The sequence below is a fragment of the Mauremys mutica genome, chromosome 13 (genome assembly GCF_020497125.1).
Source record: "Mauremys mutica isolate MM-2020 ecotype Southern chromosome 13, ASM2049712v1, whole genome shotgun sequence".
NCBI lineage: Eukaryota > Metazoa > Chordata > Testudines > Geoemydidae > Mauremys > Mauremys mutica.
In genome coordinates, this window is record NC_059084.1 from 22,567,190 (window position 1) to 22,587,836 (window position 20,647).

At 45.1% G+C, this 20,647-nt stretch overlaps 1 protein-coding gene across 1 annotated transcript; it reads left to right on the forward strand.

Moving 5' to 3' along the window:
• Positions 1–15,149: 15,149 nt before the first annotated feature.
• On the forward strand, positions 15,150–18,741 carry SLC32A1 (solute carrier family 32 member 1). Its single transcript, XM_044986678.1, has 2 exons — positions 15,150–15,527; positions 17,554–18,741. Exons 1-2 carry the CDS (start codon positions 15,150–15,152, stop codon positions 18,739–18,741), a joined length of 1,566 nt encoding a protein of 521 aa, XP_044842613.1.
• The last annotated feature ends 1,906 nt before the right edge of the window (positions 18,742–20,647 follow it).

The following is a 20,647-nucleotide window of genomic DNA, read 5'->3' on the forward strand; positions in this document are numbered from 1 at the left end:
TAGGAAGAGGCCAGAGGCCGAGGAGAGAGATTGTTTGGACCGTGCTACCGACAGCTGTGTTGCAAAATAGTCATGTGCTGTTTTGTAATGCAGCTGGTGCTACCACAAGTCTTCAGTCTAGTGTGGACAGGGAGAGAGAGAGAGAGAGAGAGAGAGAGAGAGAGAGAGTGAAAAGCATATAACAGTGTTAGGCTGTAATCATGTGTTCAGTTCCAGACACTGTCACAAGCTTTTGAATGTGTCTGTGCTGTGGAGGAAGGAGGATAGAGCATCTGTGTAGCCACAATTTATGATGAGGACTGAGAAGTTCCATGGTTTTCTGTGATATTTAGCAGGTTCTGTACATCCCCCTCTCTGCTTCCCCCTAAACGTTCTCCCACCCCAAATACACATACTCTCTCCAGAGCTGATGAAGAAAAGAGGCAAGTATTTTGTGAAAAAATTCTAAAATCACAAAATTCCTGTTGGCTTCAGTGGGATTACTCACATGCTTAAAGTTAAGCACATGCTTAAGTGCTTTGGTGGGTCAGGACCAGAGTTCTCAATATCCTGCAGCATCAAACGGATAATGCAGCAGAGGAACCAGGGCCGAGGACTGCAGGGCAGGCGCTTCTGCCAGAAGCCACATGTGAACATTTCTAGTACTGGGCCCTTCTACAGAACTTTTCATCTATTGGTCTAGTGCAGTGGTTCCCAAACTTTAACAGCCCATGAACCCCTTTCACTAAATTGTGAAATCTCGTGAACCCCCTCCTAAAAATGAATATTTCCTGGGATTTAAGTTTAAATTTCCTCTGTGTGACGGAGGCGCTTGCTTTGCTTTGCATAGCTCTTGGCAGTCCGGAACCACTGCTGGCTCCCCCGCTGATGGAGGCAGGGCTTGGGTTGCCAGCCCCAGCTGCCCGGCCCTGCTCTCCCTGGGGCTCAAGCTGTCTGCCCTGCAACCAAGTCCCACCTGCTGCCTCCAATGCCCCGGGTCCTTTGGCCGCCATTAGTGAAATTTTTCTGCGAACGTCCTGTAACGTTCTGCGAACACCCAGGGGTTCATGAACCCCACTTTGGGAACCACTGGTCTAGTGAAATGAGATCGTACAATGAACTCAGTGCATTTCTCTGGTTGTCTGCCTGACTATCTGTTACCCAATAACTTTTGAACACTGCCTCTGGTCAATTCCCAAAGTCTAGGGAACATTCTAGGCATCAGTGGGCTGAAGCCTATTGATTTTTGGTGAAAATCAGAAAATAAAAAAATTAAAAAAATATAATGGAGATATACCTATCTCCTAGAACTGGAAGGGATCCCGAAGGGTCATCGAGTCCAGCCCCCTGACTTCACTAGCAGGACCAATTTTTGCCCCAGATCCCTAAGTGGCCCCCTCAAGGATTGAACTCACAACCCTGGAAGGGGGAAAAATGGGGACCATATAGAGCCTCTGGCATCTGATTAGCAGACCTAGCAGCTTCAACCTTCTCTGCAACTGTCTATAGATAAAAGAACCCGTGGATGACAGCCATTCATCTCTTGGGGATAATGATACCTCCCCTTCAGCTCTGCCCATTCTCCCAATACAGTTTTAAAATATTGACTCCCTGAATAATCTATCTCCCAGACCAGGGGTGGGCAAACTTTTTGGGTATGGAAATGGAGGACCACATCTGGGTATGGAAACTGTATGGCAGGCCATGAATGCTCACAAAATTGGGGGTTGGGGTGCAGGAGGGGTGCAGGTTCTGGGGTGGGGGCAGAAACGAGGAGTTCAGGGTGCAGGAGGGGGCTCCAAGCTGGGGCAGAGGATTGGGGTCAGGGGGGTGAGGGCTCTGGCTGGGGGTGCAGGCTCTGGGGTGGGGCTAGGGATGAGGGGTTTGGGGTGCAGGAGGGTGTTCTGGGCTGGGACCGAGGGGTTCAGAGGATGGGAGGGAGATCAGGGCTGGGGCAGGGGGTTGGCCCATGGGTTCCCAGCCAATGGGAGCTGTGGGGGCAACACCTGGGGTGGAGGGCTGCGTGCAGAACCTCCTGGCTGCCCCTACGCATAGGAGCCAGAGGGGGGAACATGCCTCTGCTTCTGGGAGCTGCATGGAGCCATAGCCCGTGAGAGAGGAGCAAGTCCCCAACCCTGCTCCCTGGCTGGAGCGCTGGAGCGGGGCAAGCCCCCGACCCAGCTCCTCGTCAGGAGCTCGAGGACCAGATTAAAATGTCTGATGGGCCAGACGTGGTCTGTAGTTTGCCCAGCCCTGTCCCAGATAGAAAGGGGAGGGGAGGATGCACACAGAACCAATGGCATGGGGATGGGAATGGGGGACAATAGTATGGGGAAAGGGAATATGGGGGCTACATGGAGCCCTGGCATATGGCAGAAGGGGAATGGGATGCACGCAGAGCCCCTTCCATGGTGGGGAAGTGAGGAATGGGGGGCATGGGCAGAAGGATGAAAGTATGGTTTAAATCTAATGCAGTTTGTGTGTAGATCTTTATACTGGGGCTGCGGTATGAGGATGAGAGAAATTGTCCCAACCAGAACAACAGTGAATGGTTCAATAGCAGAAGTTGCTGTGGGATTGGATGGAAAAGCCCTGTTCAGCATCTGGGCCATCTCAGTGCCAGTGCAAGACTATTCTTTGTACAATGGAAGTAACTTGCGCCAGGGACCGTCTTTTTGTTCTGCGTTTGTACTGTTGGTGGTGTAATGAGGCCCTGACTAGGACTGGGGAGGGGGGGGCTCCTCAGAGCTACTGCAAAACAAATAATAATAGGACACACGTGCTTAAGTGCTATAGCTGAATAGGATGCTACGATTCCAGAGAGCAGGATCAGTCCGTGAGTTTCCTTCCCATTGGTTTTGCTGCTGGAAGGGGCGATCTGGATGGGATGGCCTTTTGTTTTCTCTCTCTCTCAGTGCACTGCCAGAGAAGGAGATAGAGCTTCTGAGCTTTCATGCACAGGGTGGATAAATCATGATATATAAAATCAAGATGTTGGGTCCTGTGACTGGAAGCGGCTCAGATTCCACGGTGAATCCCTGAAATATGAGTGCATCTGGGCTCCATTTAGCCTTAAAGCACCATGTTCGTTATGGGCCCATGGGGCTATTGTGTCTTTTTCACTCTTTACACAACAATCCGCAATATGAAGGAACCATATGGGCAGAGCGGCGTGCCAAATAACCTTGTTTGCTAACTCTACACAAATACACAAGACCTGGCTCTGCACATACTGTTGCTCTGTGACAGGATTCTGGCAACTTCTAAAACACAGAACATGGTGAGCATGACTAGAGAGCTCATAAACTACTTAAAGGGATACCACCTTATTCCTATTCACTACTGGGTCACAAAGCACTGTGTTTCTTTGTTGCTGTTTAAACACAGCCTTGAGAAGAGAGCTGGGAGTGGGTATAAATAGCACCAGCACGATTCCTCTCATCAGCCACTCACCTTAAATTACAGAAGGGAATAAGATGAAAGACAAGCAGCATGGAGAGAAAAAACCAAACATGCTGATCTTCATTGCAGAGTGACTTTCTCTCTTTAATGGATTCTCCCTCCCAAATCATCCAATGTGAGGCCACTGGCATGTTCAACAGATGGATCAGCAGTCGCAAACATTCAGCTGAGCCCCCGTGAGCCTCAGGCACCGATGTTATGTACTGTAGTTGTGTGTTTGCTAGCTACCGTGGAAGACAGGGAAAAAATAAACGTGCTGGCCTGGTACACAGAGAAAATAGAGTGCTGTTCAATCGCTGCTAGGGTGGGCTGTGTGCTGGGCTGGGCTTGAGAGGGACTAAAAAAGGGAAAGATGCAATGAAAAGCATGAAAAGAAAGGGATTGTCATTCTGGAGGAACACACGAGAGAGGAGTCACAATCTAGGAGTTAAAGGAAAGGAAGGATGGTCTTGTGAATAAAACACAGGAGGGGGGCTCAGGAATTCTTGGTGCAATCACTGGCTCAGCCACAGACTGTGTGATTTTAGGAAACCAACTTAGTGCCTGATTTTGACAGGTGCTGAGCATCAGCAGCTCCTATAGAAGTCCAAGGCAGCTGTGGGTACTCAGCACTACCAAAAATCAGGCTCTTTAACCTCTCTGTGCCTCCATGTGCCCATCTGTGAAATGGGGATAATAATACTTTACAGGGGTGTTGTGAGGATGAATTCATTAAGCTTTGTGACATGCCCAGAGGCTAGTGTTGTGGACCATAAAATACCAAGCTAGAGAAAAAACACAGCTGGGTTCTGTTCCTGTTTTATCCACTGATATGTTGCTACCTTGGCTGTAACAGCTTTGTGCCTCGGTTTCCTTTTCTGTAGAAGGGGGATTTCACCTACATGGCTACACAGGGTGTTAGAGACAAGGTGGGTGAGGGAATATCTTTTATTGGACCAACTTATGTTGGTAAGAGAGACAAGCTTACATGGAGCTCGTCCTCAGGTCCCAAGTAACCTGAAGAAGAGCTCTGTCTGGCTCGAAAGCTTGTCTCTCAGACCAACAGAAGTTGGTCCAATAAAACATATTCCCCCACTCACCTTGTCTCTTTAATATCCTGGGATCAACATGGCTAAAACAACCCTGCAGCTGCAGTGTTTGCTACAGAAGTGCAGAGTATTAATATTCGTAAATATATGAACGTTTCTAAAAATGCTATTTGCCATTTTCCTGTTTTCTGTTGCTTAAGCTAGGTACAGTTAGAGACACAGGAATTGCCATCCCACAACACACATGTGTGGTCCATCAGGTTCCCTGTTCACTCTCAGAGCACGGGCAGCACCACAACAGATGCTGAAAGAAAGCCTTCAGAGCCCTCATGTAATGTGCCAACTGTACCATGCACTATTACGGAAGGAAATTTCTTTCCAAGCCCAGCTGGTGAGCACTACATGCTGTGAATCATGATACTTGGTCACCCTTGTGTTTTGTTATCCTGAGTAGTGTAATGACAGCTGATATTCTTTTTCATCTTGCTAAAAATATCTGCGTGGTTAGTGTCCCACAGCAATGAGTTTCACAAGTTAATTGTTGCATTAAAACCCGGTATTTATGTTTATATATTTCTAATTGTTTTTGCCCTGTTAAATTCATTGCTTGTCCCTTGTTATTGCCTTATGGGAAAGGATAAGTACAGAAGTGCACTTTTTATCTGGCCTTTCTCCCTGTACAGCCAATTGTGCTGACCTAGATCAACCATGGTGAGACCCAGATGGTCTCAAAAATAAAATTAAATAAAGAAAAATAGGTGTGGAATGTGGGGAGTAGACAAGTGTGATGGGGAGGGAGCTTCCTTCACAATCCCTCCATGACAGTCCCAGCGTGAGTCATTATCTTTAAGCAAGCAATGCAATATGGAAAACTGTATTGTTCTGGTGCTCAAGTCCATCAAACATGTCAAATATTCTGGGGAATATTTCTTCCTCTTTTTCTCCCCTTAATTCTTGCCCCACTTCGCTTTACACCAAGGCGTTTAAAACCTTCAGGTCCAAATTTACAGCACCCTCTTTAATTTATGTACTCTTACATTTGCACAAAAGTGGACAAGCACCCTGAACATGTGCACAGTCATCTGCTCATGCATATCATGTAGCCCAGTACCCAGCTGCCCAATTTACATACACAAACAAAATTTGAGAATGGGGAGTGTTAATATTTGCCTGCAAAGTCAATTGTGAGCCTAAAAGCAGAAGTGCAAAATTATAGGCTAATTTGAGGCTGGTTCAGAATGTGGCCCTTAACAGTCCAATCTCAGAACCTACAGGTGTGGATAGTATATTCTGTGGTGTATTCTTGTTCTGCTGTTACAGGAGCATTTCAATAACATCTGCAAACTGCTTCCCTATGTTAACCATGAACATATCACCAGGAGTACCTATGTACTGATTCACTGACAGATCTTGCATTCCTGTGGGCTGCTGCTGTGGGTTTGCTTTTGGGTATAGCTGGAATAAATTTGCGATAGGTCTGAATACAAGGGTGTTGGTCTTCCTTCCTCATTGCAGAATGGACACAAAATAAAGGATGAAAAATAACAATTAAGGGACAAAGTTGATGGGCCTGGGCACTGCCTCCAGAAACCACAAGGGAGCAAAGGGCAGTAGTGTTCTGCCCCAGTTCTGACTCCTGTAGTGCCAACAGAAAGGTCATTCCCCAGACCGTCCATGGAGAAAAAATAGAGACATACCGACTTTGAAGCTTCAGGGTGGGAACAAGCACTAACTGCTGAGGATGAAACTTATCCTATGGGCTGGTTATTCCATACCTGCCCTTTATGGAGTTTCTTACAACTCCCCCCGAAGTAACGCTGGCCACTGTCAGAGACAGGATACACGACCAGGTGGCCCTCTGGTCTGATTCAGTATGGCAATTTCTATGCTCCTTTGTTCCTATGAAAGGAGTTGTGCCGTGACATCCTGGGAGCAGGCCTATGGGTCAGAAGTGTGTATTCAGCACATTTGTGTGAGCATTTGCCTCTTGACCTAGCAACAGCAACTAAACACACACAGACACTTCACACCCAGTATAGATTATTCCTACTCTGTCCAAGAACAACCTGCCTGGGATAGAGGGGGCCAAGGATGCTGTGTGTTGGGTGATTGCTGTCCAGAATACAGTGAAATATTGATGCTCAATTTTCTGCTGCTGTTTACAGATGGTACCAGAATTTTGTCATCAATTCAGTTTTGTGCAGGAGAAATAGACCTCATCATTGTTTTGATGGTCTTGATAACTGACTGAAATATATTGATGAGATTACAGAATCCTAACAGAAAGCAAAGAACATTGAGTTTTTAATTTGCATTTTGAAGGGTTTAAATATTACCAAGCATACATATGCTATGCTTTTCCTTGACTCTCAAAATGGCACTATAATTGTGTCCTAGGAAATATACTGTGTACTACTCATGGCATAAATATGAATATTTTATTTAAATGCTCATTTAATTTGACAGTGATGAAGCTTTATATATGTTGTCAATGAAAACCCTATTAACTTGAATCCAACCCATGGGAGAAATGCCATGTTCACAGTGAGCTTGGGAATCTGATCTCATAAACATCAACAACGATCACCTCCTTTTCATTTCAACAGGAAAGCCAAGGTCACAGTTAAATTTAATTCTTACCTAAGAGAAATATATCCTAGGGCATTTTTTAGTCTTATTCTCATTTTTGGAAGATGTTTATTTTGTTGTTCATAATGATTTGTTTGCGTGGCATATGAAGATCACAGAGATTCATGGGAAGTTTTGTTCATGTCAGAGGAGAAACACTGAAAAGTGTAAAAAAAATGTAGGTCAAATCTGGAAGATGTTACTCAGTTTTTACTCAGTCCTTACACAGGCAAAATTCCTATTAGGCTAAATCCTGAGAGATACTGATCTAAAACTGTGATGCCTTTCGTTATGCATCTGTACTGCACCTTTTAAATCTTAATAATTCTGCTGTTTACAGAGTCAGGCAGTCATTTTGTGTTCAGTTGGTTATTAGCCAAGCTAGTCAGGGATGCACCCCCATGCTCTGAATGTCCCTAAATCTCTGACTGCCTGAAGCTGGGACTGGATGACATGGGATGGATCACTTGATAACTGCCTTTCTCTGTTCATTACCTCTGAAGCATCTGGTACTGGCCACTGTCTGAGGAAAGGATATTGGGCTACATGGACCATTGGTATGTACCAGTATGCCCCCCGTTATGTTCTGTGCAGATTGTTAAAAGAAGAAGACACACATGATGTGCTCTTTCTCATGGAGCTTTTACTTTTTGTTTTTTTCTTGTTATGCTCGTGTCTTAACCTAAAATAATGGTGATTCTGACTGCAAGTGTCTCTTTCTTGTTTCTGGAAAATCATAAGATGATGGATTTGGTCCTGATGGTGGGGATCTAGCCACTCACAGTCTGGTTCTACTGTAGCCAACACTTGCATTGTTCCATGCTAATATTATGCTGATGAAGATTCATTCTTAACAACAGAAGCGTCAGTTATCTCATTAGTAGTTATTCCACATTTTTGTGCTGTATGGTATTAGATGATGGGCAATGGCACCGACTGCTTTTGGCGAGACTCACAGGTAGTGTGTTCCTGAGGGAAATCCTCAGTTCTTTCACTAACTTTTTATCCCATAACTTGGGATGCTAATAAAAAGGAACTTATAATACCTCAGGTGCCACCATAAACTTTTATAGCAGAGTTCAAACAAGAGACCTACCCTAGTGAAGGGACATATGGTAGAATTTCACAGGGCTACTTTCTCCTAACAAGGAGACTATCAATACATCTTCCACAAAAATTATGCAGATATAGTTAGGTGACTGTTGCTGACTCCCTTCCCCCAGCCCAAAGCGCACTGATACACCAGCGTCTTTTTCCTTCTCTACCCTCTTGAAATTCCCAGCTCTGTTCAGAGCTATTAACCAGGTCACAAAGGCTTGTCCCAATCCGGCAGTTTACCTAATTGCCTTTTTATAGTGTATTGTGCAACTCTTTATTATCCTGTCAGAATTCACCTCCAAGGCTTCCGTGGAGGTGGGGGAAGGGGGCTGGAGAGGGAAGAAAGAACCGGAATGAATTTCTGCACTGTACAGCCACTCCTGTCTGAAAGCTTAGAACAAGAAGGTGCATGTTTACAATACCAGAGGGATAGCTAGATGCTGTACAGTTTTTATCAGTGGGCTGGTAAATCTTTGCCATTTCTGACCTCTGTGGTCTAATCAATACCCCCATCCCCACAAATAGAGATACAATTGCTGATTTCAATAGTGGCCCTTAAAATCAGCACTTGCTAACAGTTACCTCAGAATACTATCCGAGATATCACAATTTTTGCCCTAGACTAAGAATTAGGAGATATCTGTGGTAATTGTATGGAAAATGTTGACTTTTTGTGGCAATTGCTGTATGCACCTTAGTCACTTAACTTCAAAACATACATACCTATATCTAAGTACAGAGTAGGTACACGTTTTACAGGGTAGTTGCTTTTTCACTATACACAAATGTTATCAATCGCACCTTCAAGTACCCACAATTCTCTCTGGTCACATGGGGTCTCTCTCCCATCCAGTAGCCAACCAGCTAAAATGAAACCAAAGCAAAACTCATCATTTTCAAGTGAAAACTTATCCACACCTTGTGATCTTGCAGTGGTGGTTCACCCAACTCTCCGGTTCAAATCAATTGGAGTTTGGGATGTGCAAGGAATTTGAAATTGACCTCTCAGTATATTTATTTGACTGGAGAAATTACTGTAGGATTAGCTCCTAAATGGAACACAAATAACCAGAGCCAGTGTGGTGTGGGGTCTAATTTTCTGAAGACCTAAATCTCTTGTATGTTGCACTGGGAGCAAGTTAGATGCATGATCACACCCTGAACATGGAATCTTTCGGCTGAGGATCTCCAAGCACTTTGCAGCCTTTAGTTCAGACTCACAGCACCCTTTTGGGTTTGGTAAATACCAGTATAATACCCATTTTACAGAGGGGTAAACTGAGGCAGAGAGCAAAGGACTTGCCCAACCTCTCCTCTGGTAGACACCCCTTTAAAAAATTGCAACACAGAACTGTAGAACTTTGCACCGGGCCGTATAGTTTCCCAGTTTCCCTTCCTGAAAATAAGAACTGCTTCCAGGCTGAGAGCCCATTTGCAAGGCGATTGTGCCTAGCTATGCCCATCTGCAGTTCACATTAGGAGAGTCGGTGCGTAGAGCAACCGTAGGAGGAATCCTGCTTTGTGTGGGCTCCTCTGCCCCCCCTTGCCCAAGGATTTTTAGTCATGAATAGCCTTTCCCCCCAGGTTATTAAATCAGGAACCGCAACTGCAAATCGCACAGCGCCTGGGCTGTGTAGATAAGGGCGAGTGTATTTAACCCCTGGAAGGCTTTGCAAGGCAGTTCCATTCCCATTAGATTTCCTGGCACATTGGCAAGGCTCAGCGAGAACTTACCGTCAAAGCAGACAAGCTGGTCAGCATCAGTTAGCCTTCCCTTTAGGAGCAGATACTCGCACTGCCCTGAGTCTGGAAAGGAGATGCGCTTTGTTTAAATACAAGGGGCGGGAAGGAAGACCATCCCAGACAGCGCCTGGTGTGACTGAGGCTCCAGAAAGCACCCAGGGCTTTGTTTTTATATAGACAAGCAAAGTATAAACATCAGTGGAAACCCTTCCGTCTTTGTGAAGCCGGGGCTTAGGAATTGTTATTTGCTCTGCTTTAGCTCCGTTCGGAAATTATTTGCAGATCAAATGCACCCCGGAGACCTGCTAACCTTTGGGCAATGTTTAGATGTAACATCCTGCTTGGGGATAATTATTAGTTAGGGGGAAAGCATGAATGACGTAGACGTAGTTCTCTCTTTCTCTCTCTCTCCTGTCCCTGGTCCTCATCCATTCCCCACTTTCTAATGGAATAATGCACTGCCGGCGAAGATGAAGAGAGAAGCATAGGTAAACGCCAACACTCCTCTCTGCAGCTTTCTTTCTTTCTTTCTTTCTTTCTTTCTTTCTTTCTTTCTTTCTTTCTTTCTTTCTTTCTTTCTTTCCAGTCATATCTTGAATCCATTCTTTTAGACCATGGCAAAAGTTTAGGGTAGGTTTTACAGAAATCCATTCAAGGAAGCTGCTGGGAAACACAGAAAAACTAGCTAGGAGGAAGTTTCTTTCTTGTGAAAGAATTCTCAGGTAGGGGGGTGGGGGTGGGCGGAGGGGGAAGAGTCATTTTCTTTGTGGGTTGATGTAAATAGGGTTTTTTTTCCTCTAGGGGACGTATTGCCTGGCTGTTAGTTTGTTGCTTGTTTTTCAGTTTTATTCAGAGGCAAACTGACTTTTAAGATTTTTGTTTTCCTTTGCTGTAGAATTTAAACATAGTGAAGCGGAGTTCCGTTTAACAGGGATGGGTACGTGTGTAAAAATAAATGCATTTAGCTGGTGATTGACTTTAAATTTATTTTTTTTTAAAATTAAACTCAGTATAGGAAATCCAGATTACGTTTAAAGATGTGATTTATAGGGGTGACGTGTTGTGTATCATCATTTCTTAGCTTGGCTCCGCATTGTGTCAGTGAGCGGTTTATACAAATGGGCGTTTTACGAGGAGTTCTAGCACTTAGGACTCCGCAGCAATCCGGTGTGGCTTAGTTCGGATGCTGCTGTTACCCTGGTTTCTGTTCCCTGGTAACGATGCAGAGCTGCACAGAGGCGCGAGTTAGTTATCTGGACAAACCCTTCTTTGGAGCCGATGCTGCAGGGAAGAGGACCGGGACTGTTAGTGGAACAAACCCCCGCTGCGAAGGAGAGAAAGGAGCTTGTATTGTTCCGTACCAGGGAAAGAGACTTGTCTGGGTGACCAAGAGAACTCGTATTACCCAAACTCCCGGCTTCCTAGTATATGTAGAGAGATGCATCTGTTGATCTGTATATTAAGGCGCATGATGCTGCTGTGTAATAGGAAGACAGTGGGATATAGCCTGTCCCCAGTGAAGTCCATGAGAGGTTTGCCATTGACATCACAGGAATCAGGAATTCACCCTGCGTCCTTAATGCCCCGCAAGAGGGGAGAGAAGGGACGGGCTCTGAGACGGAGGCAAGGCGTGTGCGGTGCTAGGGACCAGCGAGCAGTGTCTGCTGCCGGCTCTGGTGTTCTGGCATCGAGCCTTGCTTGCTGGACTCAGTGACCAGCCCTGAGCCATAGCCCCGGGCTCCCTGATACTCAGCGCCCTGCTCTCACCTTCCCAGTAGCTCCAAACACGCGTGGTTGCTTTGGTCCCACAACCCCCTCCTCCGCCCCACAATCCTGCTTTGATTGCCAGTGTGGTCTCTTTAAACCAAAACCCCATGTACACTGGCCCCCTGTTTGTTTGAGTCTACATTTAGCTGTCTCCAGGGTTGAGTTTGTTTCTTTGCCTCCGTGTCTGTCGGGGTTGCCCTGGGTTTGGTGCGGATGGGATGGGAGATGGACAAGGGTTTATTTGTCTGGTGGCTTTCCGGTGAGGGAGGTGCGACTGACATCATACAACTAAAAGCTCTTAATGGGAAAAATGGGGCTTCCCCCGTTTGACGAAATAGCTAAAGTCCACTAATGGGGCGTTCACAGAAAGATCTTGTTAGCGCCGGGAGGCTGCTTGCCAAAAGGACCAGAGAAACGAAGAGGGAAGACAGAGGTTAGTTTCAAATATCTACATTCTTCACAGATGTTTGTTTTCAATAGAGAGTAAATAGGATCGCTAGTTTAAGGCTCCCTAAAGTTTGTAAATTTATAATTAATTAATAACTCTTCGAGATAGATCGATACATTTGATTTAAAAAAACAAATAGAATTCTTCCTTTGGTTTATGCTAATGAACAATTATAAACTGGAAGAAAGGAAAAGGATATTTTAAGTGGCATGAGAAAAATCATCAAATTACTGTATAATTAATCGTTTCTTCCGCTCCTTTGCTACCCGACTGGTGGAAAAATTGCAGCGGAGCTGACAGTCCAGCAAAAGACAATATATTTGTTGGATTATCAGGTGTTTCGTTCTGTGGGTAATGTGGAAAATTCTCAGTGCTTTACTACAGGTCAAGTCAGTTTCACAAGTTAAAGTTCTCTGAAGCGAATTGGTACCCTTTGATCTATGATGTGTTGGGAATCAGAGAACTCAGGGCTGGGCTTAAGAAATATGGTCTGGATGAATCGCACAACCCCAGACAAGCCTTTCCCACCTCATTTTCGACAACAAAAATTCCATCGTATGTTAGAACATAGTAAAATCTCGTTTCCGTTTAGTGGTAGTGTGAGGGGGGAGGAAGAGAATAGCCATTCATCGATTAAAAATACACACCTAAATTTGTGATCAGAAATTTTTCTCAGTTGGGGGATTTTTAAAAATGGAAGTTAAATTCTGGTTGCGATTTGATAATTCCGTAGCTCCCAATGCATGCTGGATGTTTCTAAATATGGATCAAAAATGGGCAGCGCTCCTCTTTCTCGACCTATTTGTGCAATGATATGTAATAATTCCTTCTCCAAAGCAAAGGCAGAGATGAGCCCTGGTTTGCTAATGCACCTCGCGGCCTTCCTTCTTCTGCAGAGAACCGTTTGCTATAAATAAGCATCATTGTTTGGATTCTCTTTGACCTTTCGCACCCAGGTCCGCACAGAGGATTCCAGGAAGGAACATTACAGAAAGGAATTAGGATACAATTGTCAGTGTACATAACAACCATAATAGAAGAACTAGTTTTTTCTTATTTTGGTGAAGCTCTAACTAGTGTCAGTTCTAATTGGTTCAATTCAGATACACTGTAGCCTATTAAATCCCTGTTTTAACTGGTTAAAGGCATCTCACGAGAAATGGTGGATGTATTTCTGCAGCCTCTAGTCGTTTTCATCTTAATTCCACATCCAATTCCTTTTCTCAGTTCAATCAGATTTGTATTAGTCACCTATCTTGTAATACTTAACTAGGAAAATAATCGGTAGTGTCGACAATTCTGCTTCTCTTTAATACAAAATGAGTTTGGCAAATAAAAAGAATTTTTAAAGAGAAATCAAATATACGTGTCTTGTGAAAGCAGTAAACAATAAGTAGATTTTTACAGCTCACATTTAACATCTTAATAAAATAAAATAAAAATATAAAAACCCTATCCAGGTATTCTGAAGGAAGGGAAGATGGCATCCCCTAAACAACACTACTCTAAAACTACGCATTCCCTTACAATGGTATAGATTTCCTTATAGATTTTCCCCAAATGGAATAACAGGGAAATATGTTAAATAAAAATGAATAATTTTAAGGCTGTTGCGTTAAAAATAAATATAAGCATTTGAAAACAAAAATAAATAATATGATATATCTATATGTAATAAGGTGATATCTAAATGTGGCATCTGTAGTTGTAGAACATGGACGATAAGGAGAAATCTGTATCTACATACAGCTATCGAATTTATGTATACAAAAGTAGAATCTGTATATGAATGATTAAAAATATATGGGCAAGAGGGAGGAATCTGCATCTATATAAATATGGAATATACCTATAACGAGAACCTGTATCTAGATATAAAATAGATGAACACTAGGGAGGAATCTGTATCTGGATGTAGATACAGAATATAGGTATAATGAGAAATCTATATTTAAACTCTAGATATAAACTATATGGACAATAAGAAGGCATCTGTGTGGGTACATAGAAAGGCATGATATACGCACAGTAACAAGGAATCTGTATCTAGCTATACATTATAGAAAGAAGGTATATAGCCGTTTAAATCTGGCTTTAGTGCATTACACTGTATTTTGGCAAACAAAAAATGATCCGCGGATTTCTAGCAACATTAATTACACGTAGGAATCGTTCGAGAGACCAAACGGTGGAAGCGGAAGCTCCCGGCCTCCATTGGGGGTTTTCTTTGGGCCCTTGTCTTGCCAGCGAAAATCGGCTCCCAAATCAGGGCTAGGCGGCTCCTTTGGGAAGATAGAGATATAAATATAGATACACATATAAATCAGGGAGGGGGAACTACCCCCATCTCCCTCCACCGCCAACTCCCTCTCTCCCTCTGCAGTGTGGATGACAGAGCCTAGAAGGTGTGGGTGTTGCTTGTAAAGGGGGGTGGGGGAAGGGCTCTGATGAGGACTGTGGTACCTCCCTCAGAAATGCAGCAATCCTCTCCCCTTCCTTCTGATAGATGGGCGCATTGGGATGGAGACGTGGTGTGCACAGCAAAAGGCTTGCGTTGGCAATCTGGTGATCATCCCACGTCCCCCTGCCTTTCTCCCCTTAGGCTCCTCTGCATTGCACGGGCATCATTGAGGCTGGAGACAACCAACCCGCGTCTCTGCTGCTCAGAGAGGGGACGGGGATATTCTGGAGCACAGGCTGGGTACCAGAGCGCCGACCCCCCCTTCCCAGCACTGCAGAGACCCCCCTCCCCGGGACCCCACTTCACTCCCCGGTCTATATGCACAAGGAAGAGGGTGAGGTGTCGATCGGGAGCTGCCAAGGAACTCAAACCGAGCGGGGTCATGCTCCAGGGGACACTGAAGGGGAGAAGGTCCAATTGCGGTAGGAAGTGGAGATAGCGGCTTTGCCAGCCCCGCAGCAGCAGCACTTTCTCCCCTGGTGCCGAGGACCGCCGGCTTCTTGGTGGCCAGAGGATCCCAAGCAAGAGAGGCAACATGGCCACTCTGATCCGGAGCAAGCTTTCCAACGTCGCCACCTCGGTTTCCAACAAGTCCCAGGCCAAAGTGAGCGGCATGTTTGCGAGGATGGGCTTCCAGGCGGCTACCGATGAAGAGGCGGTGGGCTTTGTGCATTGCGATGACCTGGACATGGAGCACAGGCAAGGGCTTCAGATGGACATCTTAAAGTCGGACGCCAGCGAGGAAGGAGCCGAGCCGCCCCTAGAAGGGGATATCCATTACCAAAGGGACGGCACGGGTCCCCTGCCCCCGTCAGCCTCCAAGGACGAGGGTATCTGCTCGGAGCTCTCCAGCCAAGCCAAGCCCAAAATCACCGCCTGGGAAGCTGGGTGGAATGTCACCAACGCAATCCAGGTAAGGGGAGGGGGGGACGACATCTCACCGCACACCCCCAGCAGCGCGCCCCCCAGTGCTGCAGGTTACCTGTGCAGGCATGTGTAGGGAACATGGGTCATAATAATAACGTGTGTGTGTGTGTGTGTGTGTGTGTGTGTGAAATCTCCCTGCTGCCTTCAGTCTGACGCAGAACCTTGAAACATACCAGGCAGAAATGGCACGCACATGCGTTGGGGGTCTGTGTGTGTACGCTGCGGTGTGAGGTGCGGGTGTTTACACACTCACACAAACTCACAACATCGTTTCAGACCGTGCTTGTTACACAAATATGTCAGCCCCCTCCCATCCCCAATTGCACGCTTTTTTTTCCTCTCGGGAATTATATTTTGATGGCGTAAAACCCTGGTGGGATGGGTCTGTGGACAGAGAGATCAGGCCAACAGAGGGTGTCAATCTGGAATGCAGCCCACTCCCCTCTGCTTGCCTTTATGGTCTGATGGAGTCAATTCAGTTTGGGCTCGGGGGTAAATTACTAAAAGGAAAAAAAAGCGATCATCCCTTCTCCACTCCACATAACATGACAAGTTGCCCAGTAAAGTTTAAAAATGAGCAGGAGCGCGTGGCTTTTGCCAACTCTCTCCTGCTGTAAATAGAAATCACTTGAACAACCAGAATGGCATGTCCACTGAGCGCTAAAGTGTCTCACCTGAACGCTGTGCAAGCAAATGAAGACGCCTGAGAACGGTGTGTTCCCACTGAATCTGTTTTCTCCCAAAGTCCTGGTATTCGCTGCTGTAAACGTGGGATGCGTGTTTGGGACTGATTTTCATTTGGGGTTTGAGGGGATTTAGTGTCCCCCTATTCCCAGCCTCCTCCTCTGGCTGTCTGGATATGTGAATATTACCAATTTCACCCCGAAATTATGACCCGTCGCAAATAAAACCCGAGCGGTTTTACGAGTCTCTCATCTCTTCTTAAAAAGCTTCCGTCTGTTAATTCATTTGTGCTGATAACGTTCCTAAATGAATGGACCTTTCCCTCTGGGCCCCATGCACACGAGAGAACAGCAGTGATGGGTTTGCCTGTCCTAGTAACCCCCCACCCAACTTTCTAGCTCCAGAATGATTATGTATGTAAAGTGTGTTTCCTTACAGGGTTCTAGGCAATTTCAAACGGAAAACGAGTCCTTTGTGGAGAGCAGCTAGAGACTTTTAAAGGTGTCACCCTCCGAATCTCAGTAATGTGGACAGATCCCACAAGCAACTCGCGCTCTCAAATGCAGAGGCATCCTCAGTATGTCAAAAGCAACTGCATCATGGAGAGCGTGTGTTGTAAGTGGCAACGCAGCCCCATGATTTTTAATCTGGCTACATGAATATTTCCAAACCTTTTCCCAGAGTTGCCCCTTAAAATGGGGTCTCTGTTTTGATCCAAACCAGATTCAGCGTCCTATATGTTTGAGTGGGGAATTAAAAGGTTGATCGAAGCTATTCAGAGGTTGGGAAATTCAAATAGCAGAGTAATAATAACAACAATAAAATAATAATAAAAGAGTGAATGTTTTATGAAATGGTGAGGATTATTCCTTTTCCAATTCTGAAATGACTAACTTCTCTGCCTTTCATTCCGAAAACAGATTTTTAACAAATTCTGATCAAATGTGGTTTTATTTTATATTAAAATGCTTGTCTTCAGTTCAGTTTAGCAGCTCAGGAAATATTTAGACATTTAAAAAGAGTTCTAGACAGACAAGTGAAGCAGGAATCCTTGTCCAATTTCATTTTTAATTTCTCTCTCAGACCTGATTATATGAAGCAGAATCTTGCTGTTGGTTTGTGATCTGATTGCATCAAGTAGAATCTTGCTTGTGTGTGTGTGTGTGTGTGTGTGTGTGTGCGTGTGTGTGTGTGTGTGTGAGAGAGAGAGAGAGAGAGAGAGAGAGAGAGTGAGTGTGTGTGTGTGTGAGAGAGATCTCTTGCTGCTGTATGTGTGTGTGGTCTCTTGCTAAAATGAACACTACAGTATCCATTTTGTCTCTTTCTAGGGGATGTTTGTTCTTGGCCTGCCCTATGCTATCCTTCATGGTGGATATCTAGGACTCTTTTTAATTATTTTTGCTGCAGTAGTTTGCTGCTACACTGGGAAAATCCTTATTGCCTGTCTTTACGAAGAGAATGAAGATGGGGAGATAGTCAGGGTGAGAGACTCCTATGTCGACATTGCTAACGCTTGCTGTGCTCCCAGGTTTCCCAAGCTTGGAGGGAGGATTGTGAATGTGGCTCAGATCATTGAGCTGGTCATGACCTGTATTCTCTATGTGGTGGTCAGTGGGAACCTGATGTACAACAGCTTCCCAAACTTGCCTGTCTCCCAGAAATCTTGGTCTATCATTGCCACAGCTGTGCTCCTGCCTTGTGCTTTCTTGAAGAACCTCAAGGCTGTCTCGAAGTTCAGCTTGCTCTGCACCTTAGCCCACTTTGTGATCAACATTTTGGTGATTGCCTACTGTCTCTCCAGAGCACGTGACTGGGCTTGGGACAAAGTCAAGTTTTACATTGATGTGAAGAAGTTCCCCATCTCCATTGGCATCATCGTCTTCAGCTACACCTCCCAGATCTTTCTGCCTTCCTTAGAGGGGAACATGCAGCACCCCAAGGAGTTTCATTGCATGATGAACTGGACTCACATAGCAGCTTGCATTCTCAAGGGACTCTTTGCCTTGGTAGCCTATCTGACCTGGGCTGATGAGACTAAAGAAGTCATCACAGACAACTTGCCATCCACCATTAGGGCAGTAGTCAACCTTTTCTTGGTGTCCAAAGCTTTGCTTTCCTACCCCTTGCCCTTCTTTGCAGCTGTGGAAGTCCTGGAGAAGTCCCTTTTCCAAGATGGAAACAGGGCAGTCTTTCCTAACTGTTATGGGGGTGATGGGAGGATCAAGTCTTGGGGACTAGCCCTCAGGTGTGCCCTGGTAGTTTTCACCTTGTTAATGGCTATCTACGTCCCTCATTTTGCCCTCCTGATGGGTCTTACAGGGAGCCTCACAGGTGCAGGCCTCTGTTTCCTGCTCCCCAGTCTCTTCCACCTCAAGCTCTTGTGGAGGAAGCTCATGTGGCACCATGTTTTCTTTGATGTCGCCATTTTCGTTATAGGTGGTATATGCAGCGTGTCTGGATTCATCCATTCTTTAGAAGGCCTCATAGAGGCTTACGGTTCCAACATAGAAGACTAAAGAATGGCCAGAGCTGGTTGCATTAAAAGAGAATTACACTGAACATCCACATAGCCAAATAATTATGTATCCTTTTAAAGAAAAGATTATTTTAGTTATGTGCATCCAACAAAGTCAGTCATAGAACCTAAAAAATAAAATAAAGTCTTTGCCCTGCAGTTGTTTTAATAAGCTAAGATTTCAATATATTTTTTTCTTATTTATAAATTTTTTGAAGGAAAATATTTGACAACCCTCCTATCCTCTAAATAATGGTCTGAACTTTCTTTCAATATATCTTGTAGGGTTGTAAAATGCCCTATCTAAAAACAATTTTCAAGGCAATAGTCTTGCAAATATTATGCAAGTCAGGGTTGCAAGATTTGAAACACAGTTGTCAACCCAATGGATTTGGGTTGTTTTTGTGTAAAATTAAAAATAGATATTGAGTAGTGGGTGGGGGCAGGGAGGTCCCCTTATTTTATACCCTGTGAAGGGTGGTTACAGAAGTGTAGACAAGACTTAGATTGTATGAACACCCAAACAGTTAAAATGGTAACAGCTGGTGACCAATGATCCCAGTGAGATGTAATGTTTACATTGTAGTAATAAAATAAATACATATCCTGAATTCTTCCATTTTAACTCATATCCAGTAATCCCATTTGATCAAGATCTTTTGCCTCCAGCTGAAATCACAGACCTGGAGTTCAGTTCTCCTTATTTTGTTTTAAATAATCATGACGTCTAAATTTAACAGAAAGTTGTTGGATTTGAAAGCGTTCAGGCTACAAAAACAAGACAAAATTCATTCTGTGCAATCCACCAGATCTGTGCAGCTGTTTCAAATGTACGTGTGGTGTAATTGTGGTAAATAAGATGAAAAAAAATGTATATCAGAAGATTTATCTTTAACATATAATGTGGTACATAAATATATCAAACAATAAAGAGAAAACATAACGACTATGGCTGGCATGGTTTGTTATAGGGACTGCAGGTTGGAGGAGTCTAACCAACATCATGAGCGATAGAGGAGGAGTATGCAGGTGTCAGGGCAGTGTTAGGAGAGGCTGAAGGGAAGATGCCTCCTTTATTTAGCTTTTGAAACAAGAAAGAGAAAGCAAGTCAGAGGAGGAAACGAAAAAAGAAAGGAAAGAAGGCGGCCAGCCCTCTCCACTCCCTCACAGCTGCACCAGTAACCACGTAGGACCTTTTCTCTCACTCACGCCAAGCGCCCACTGCTTTCCATAGACGTGCCCCATGCGAATGGGAGGTTTGCCCGAGGGAAGGCTGCAGGCTAGGGGCTGAGAGAAGAAAGCTTCGCAGTATGGACTGCGAGGCTGGGAAACCTCGCCACGCTCCGCAGCTTTGGACACAAAGAGGAGAGGCGGCCATGGCCCCAACTACCACGGGGGCAATCCAGTAAAACACCAGCCCAGACCACACAAGGGGACTCACGCCACACCCCGATCAACTAAAGGAGTGGGGGTTACAGCGCCTGAAGTCAAGAGCGAAGCCCCTGCATTATTCCCGTCTGCCGGGCTGGTGCAGCAAGTACCCAACAGTGCCAGGGTGGCTGGCACTTGACAAGGGCGAGACTCCTGCCTGTGCCACTGCTCCTGTGATTGTACTGCCGCAATCCGAGTCTCCTCTCAGCCCAGAAACAAAGCTATTTTAGGAGAGGGGTCGTTTTACACCGGCGCTCGGGCAGTTCTCCCTTGCTAGCATTTCTACTAGTTAAATAATTACCCTGAGCCTACCCCGGTAGGTTTTACCCAGGGGACACCCCTTGATGGGTAATGTCATGAATCCACCAATTCTACGCACTGGCTATTGCTTGGCAGACAACGACCTCCAGCCCCCGCCCCCGTAGCTACCGAGCAGGCAGAAAAGCCCCTAAAGAGCTACTATTTAGAGAGATGCA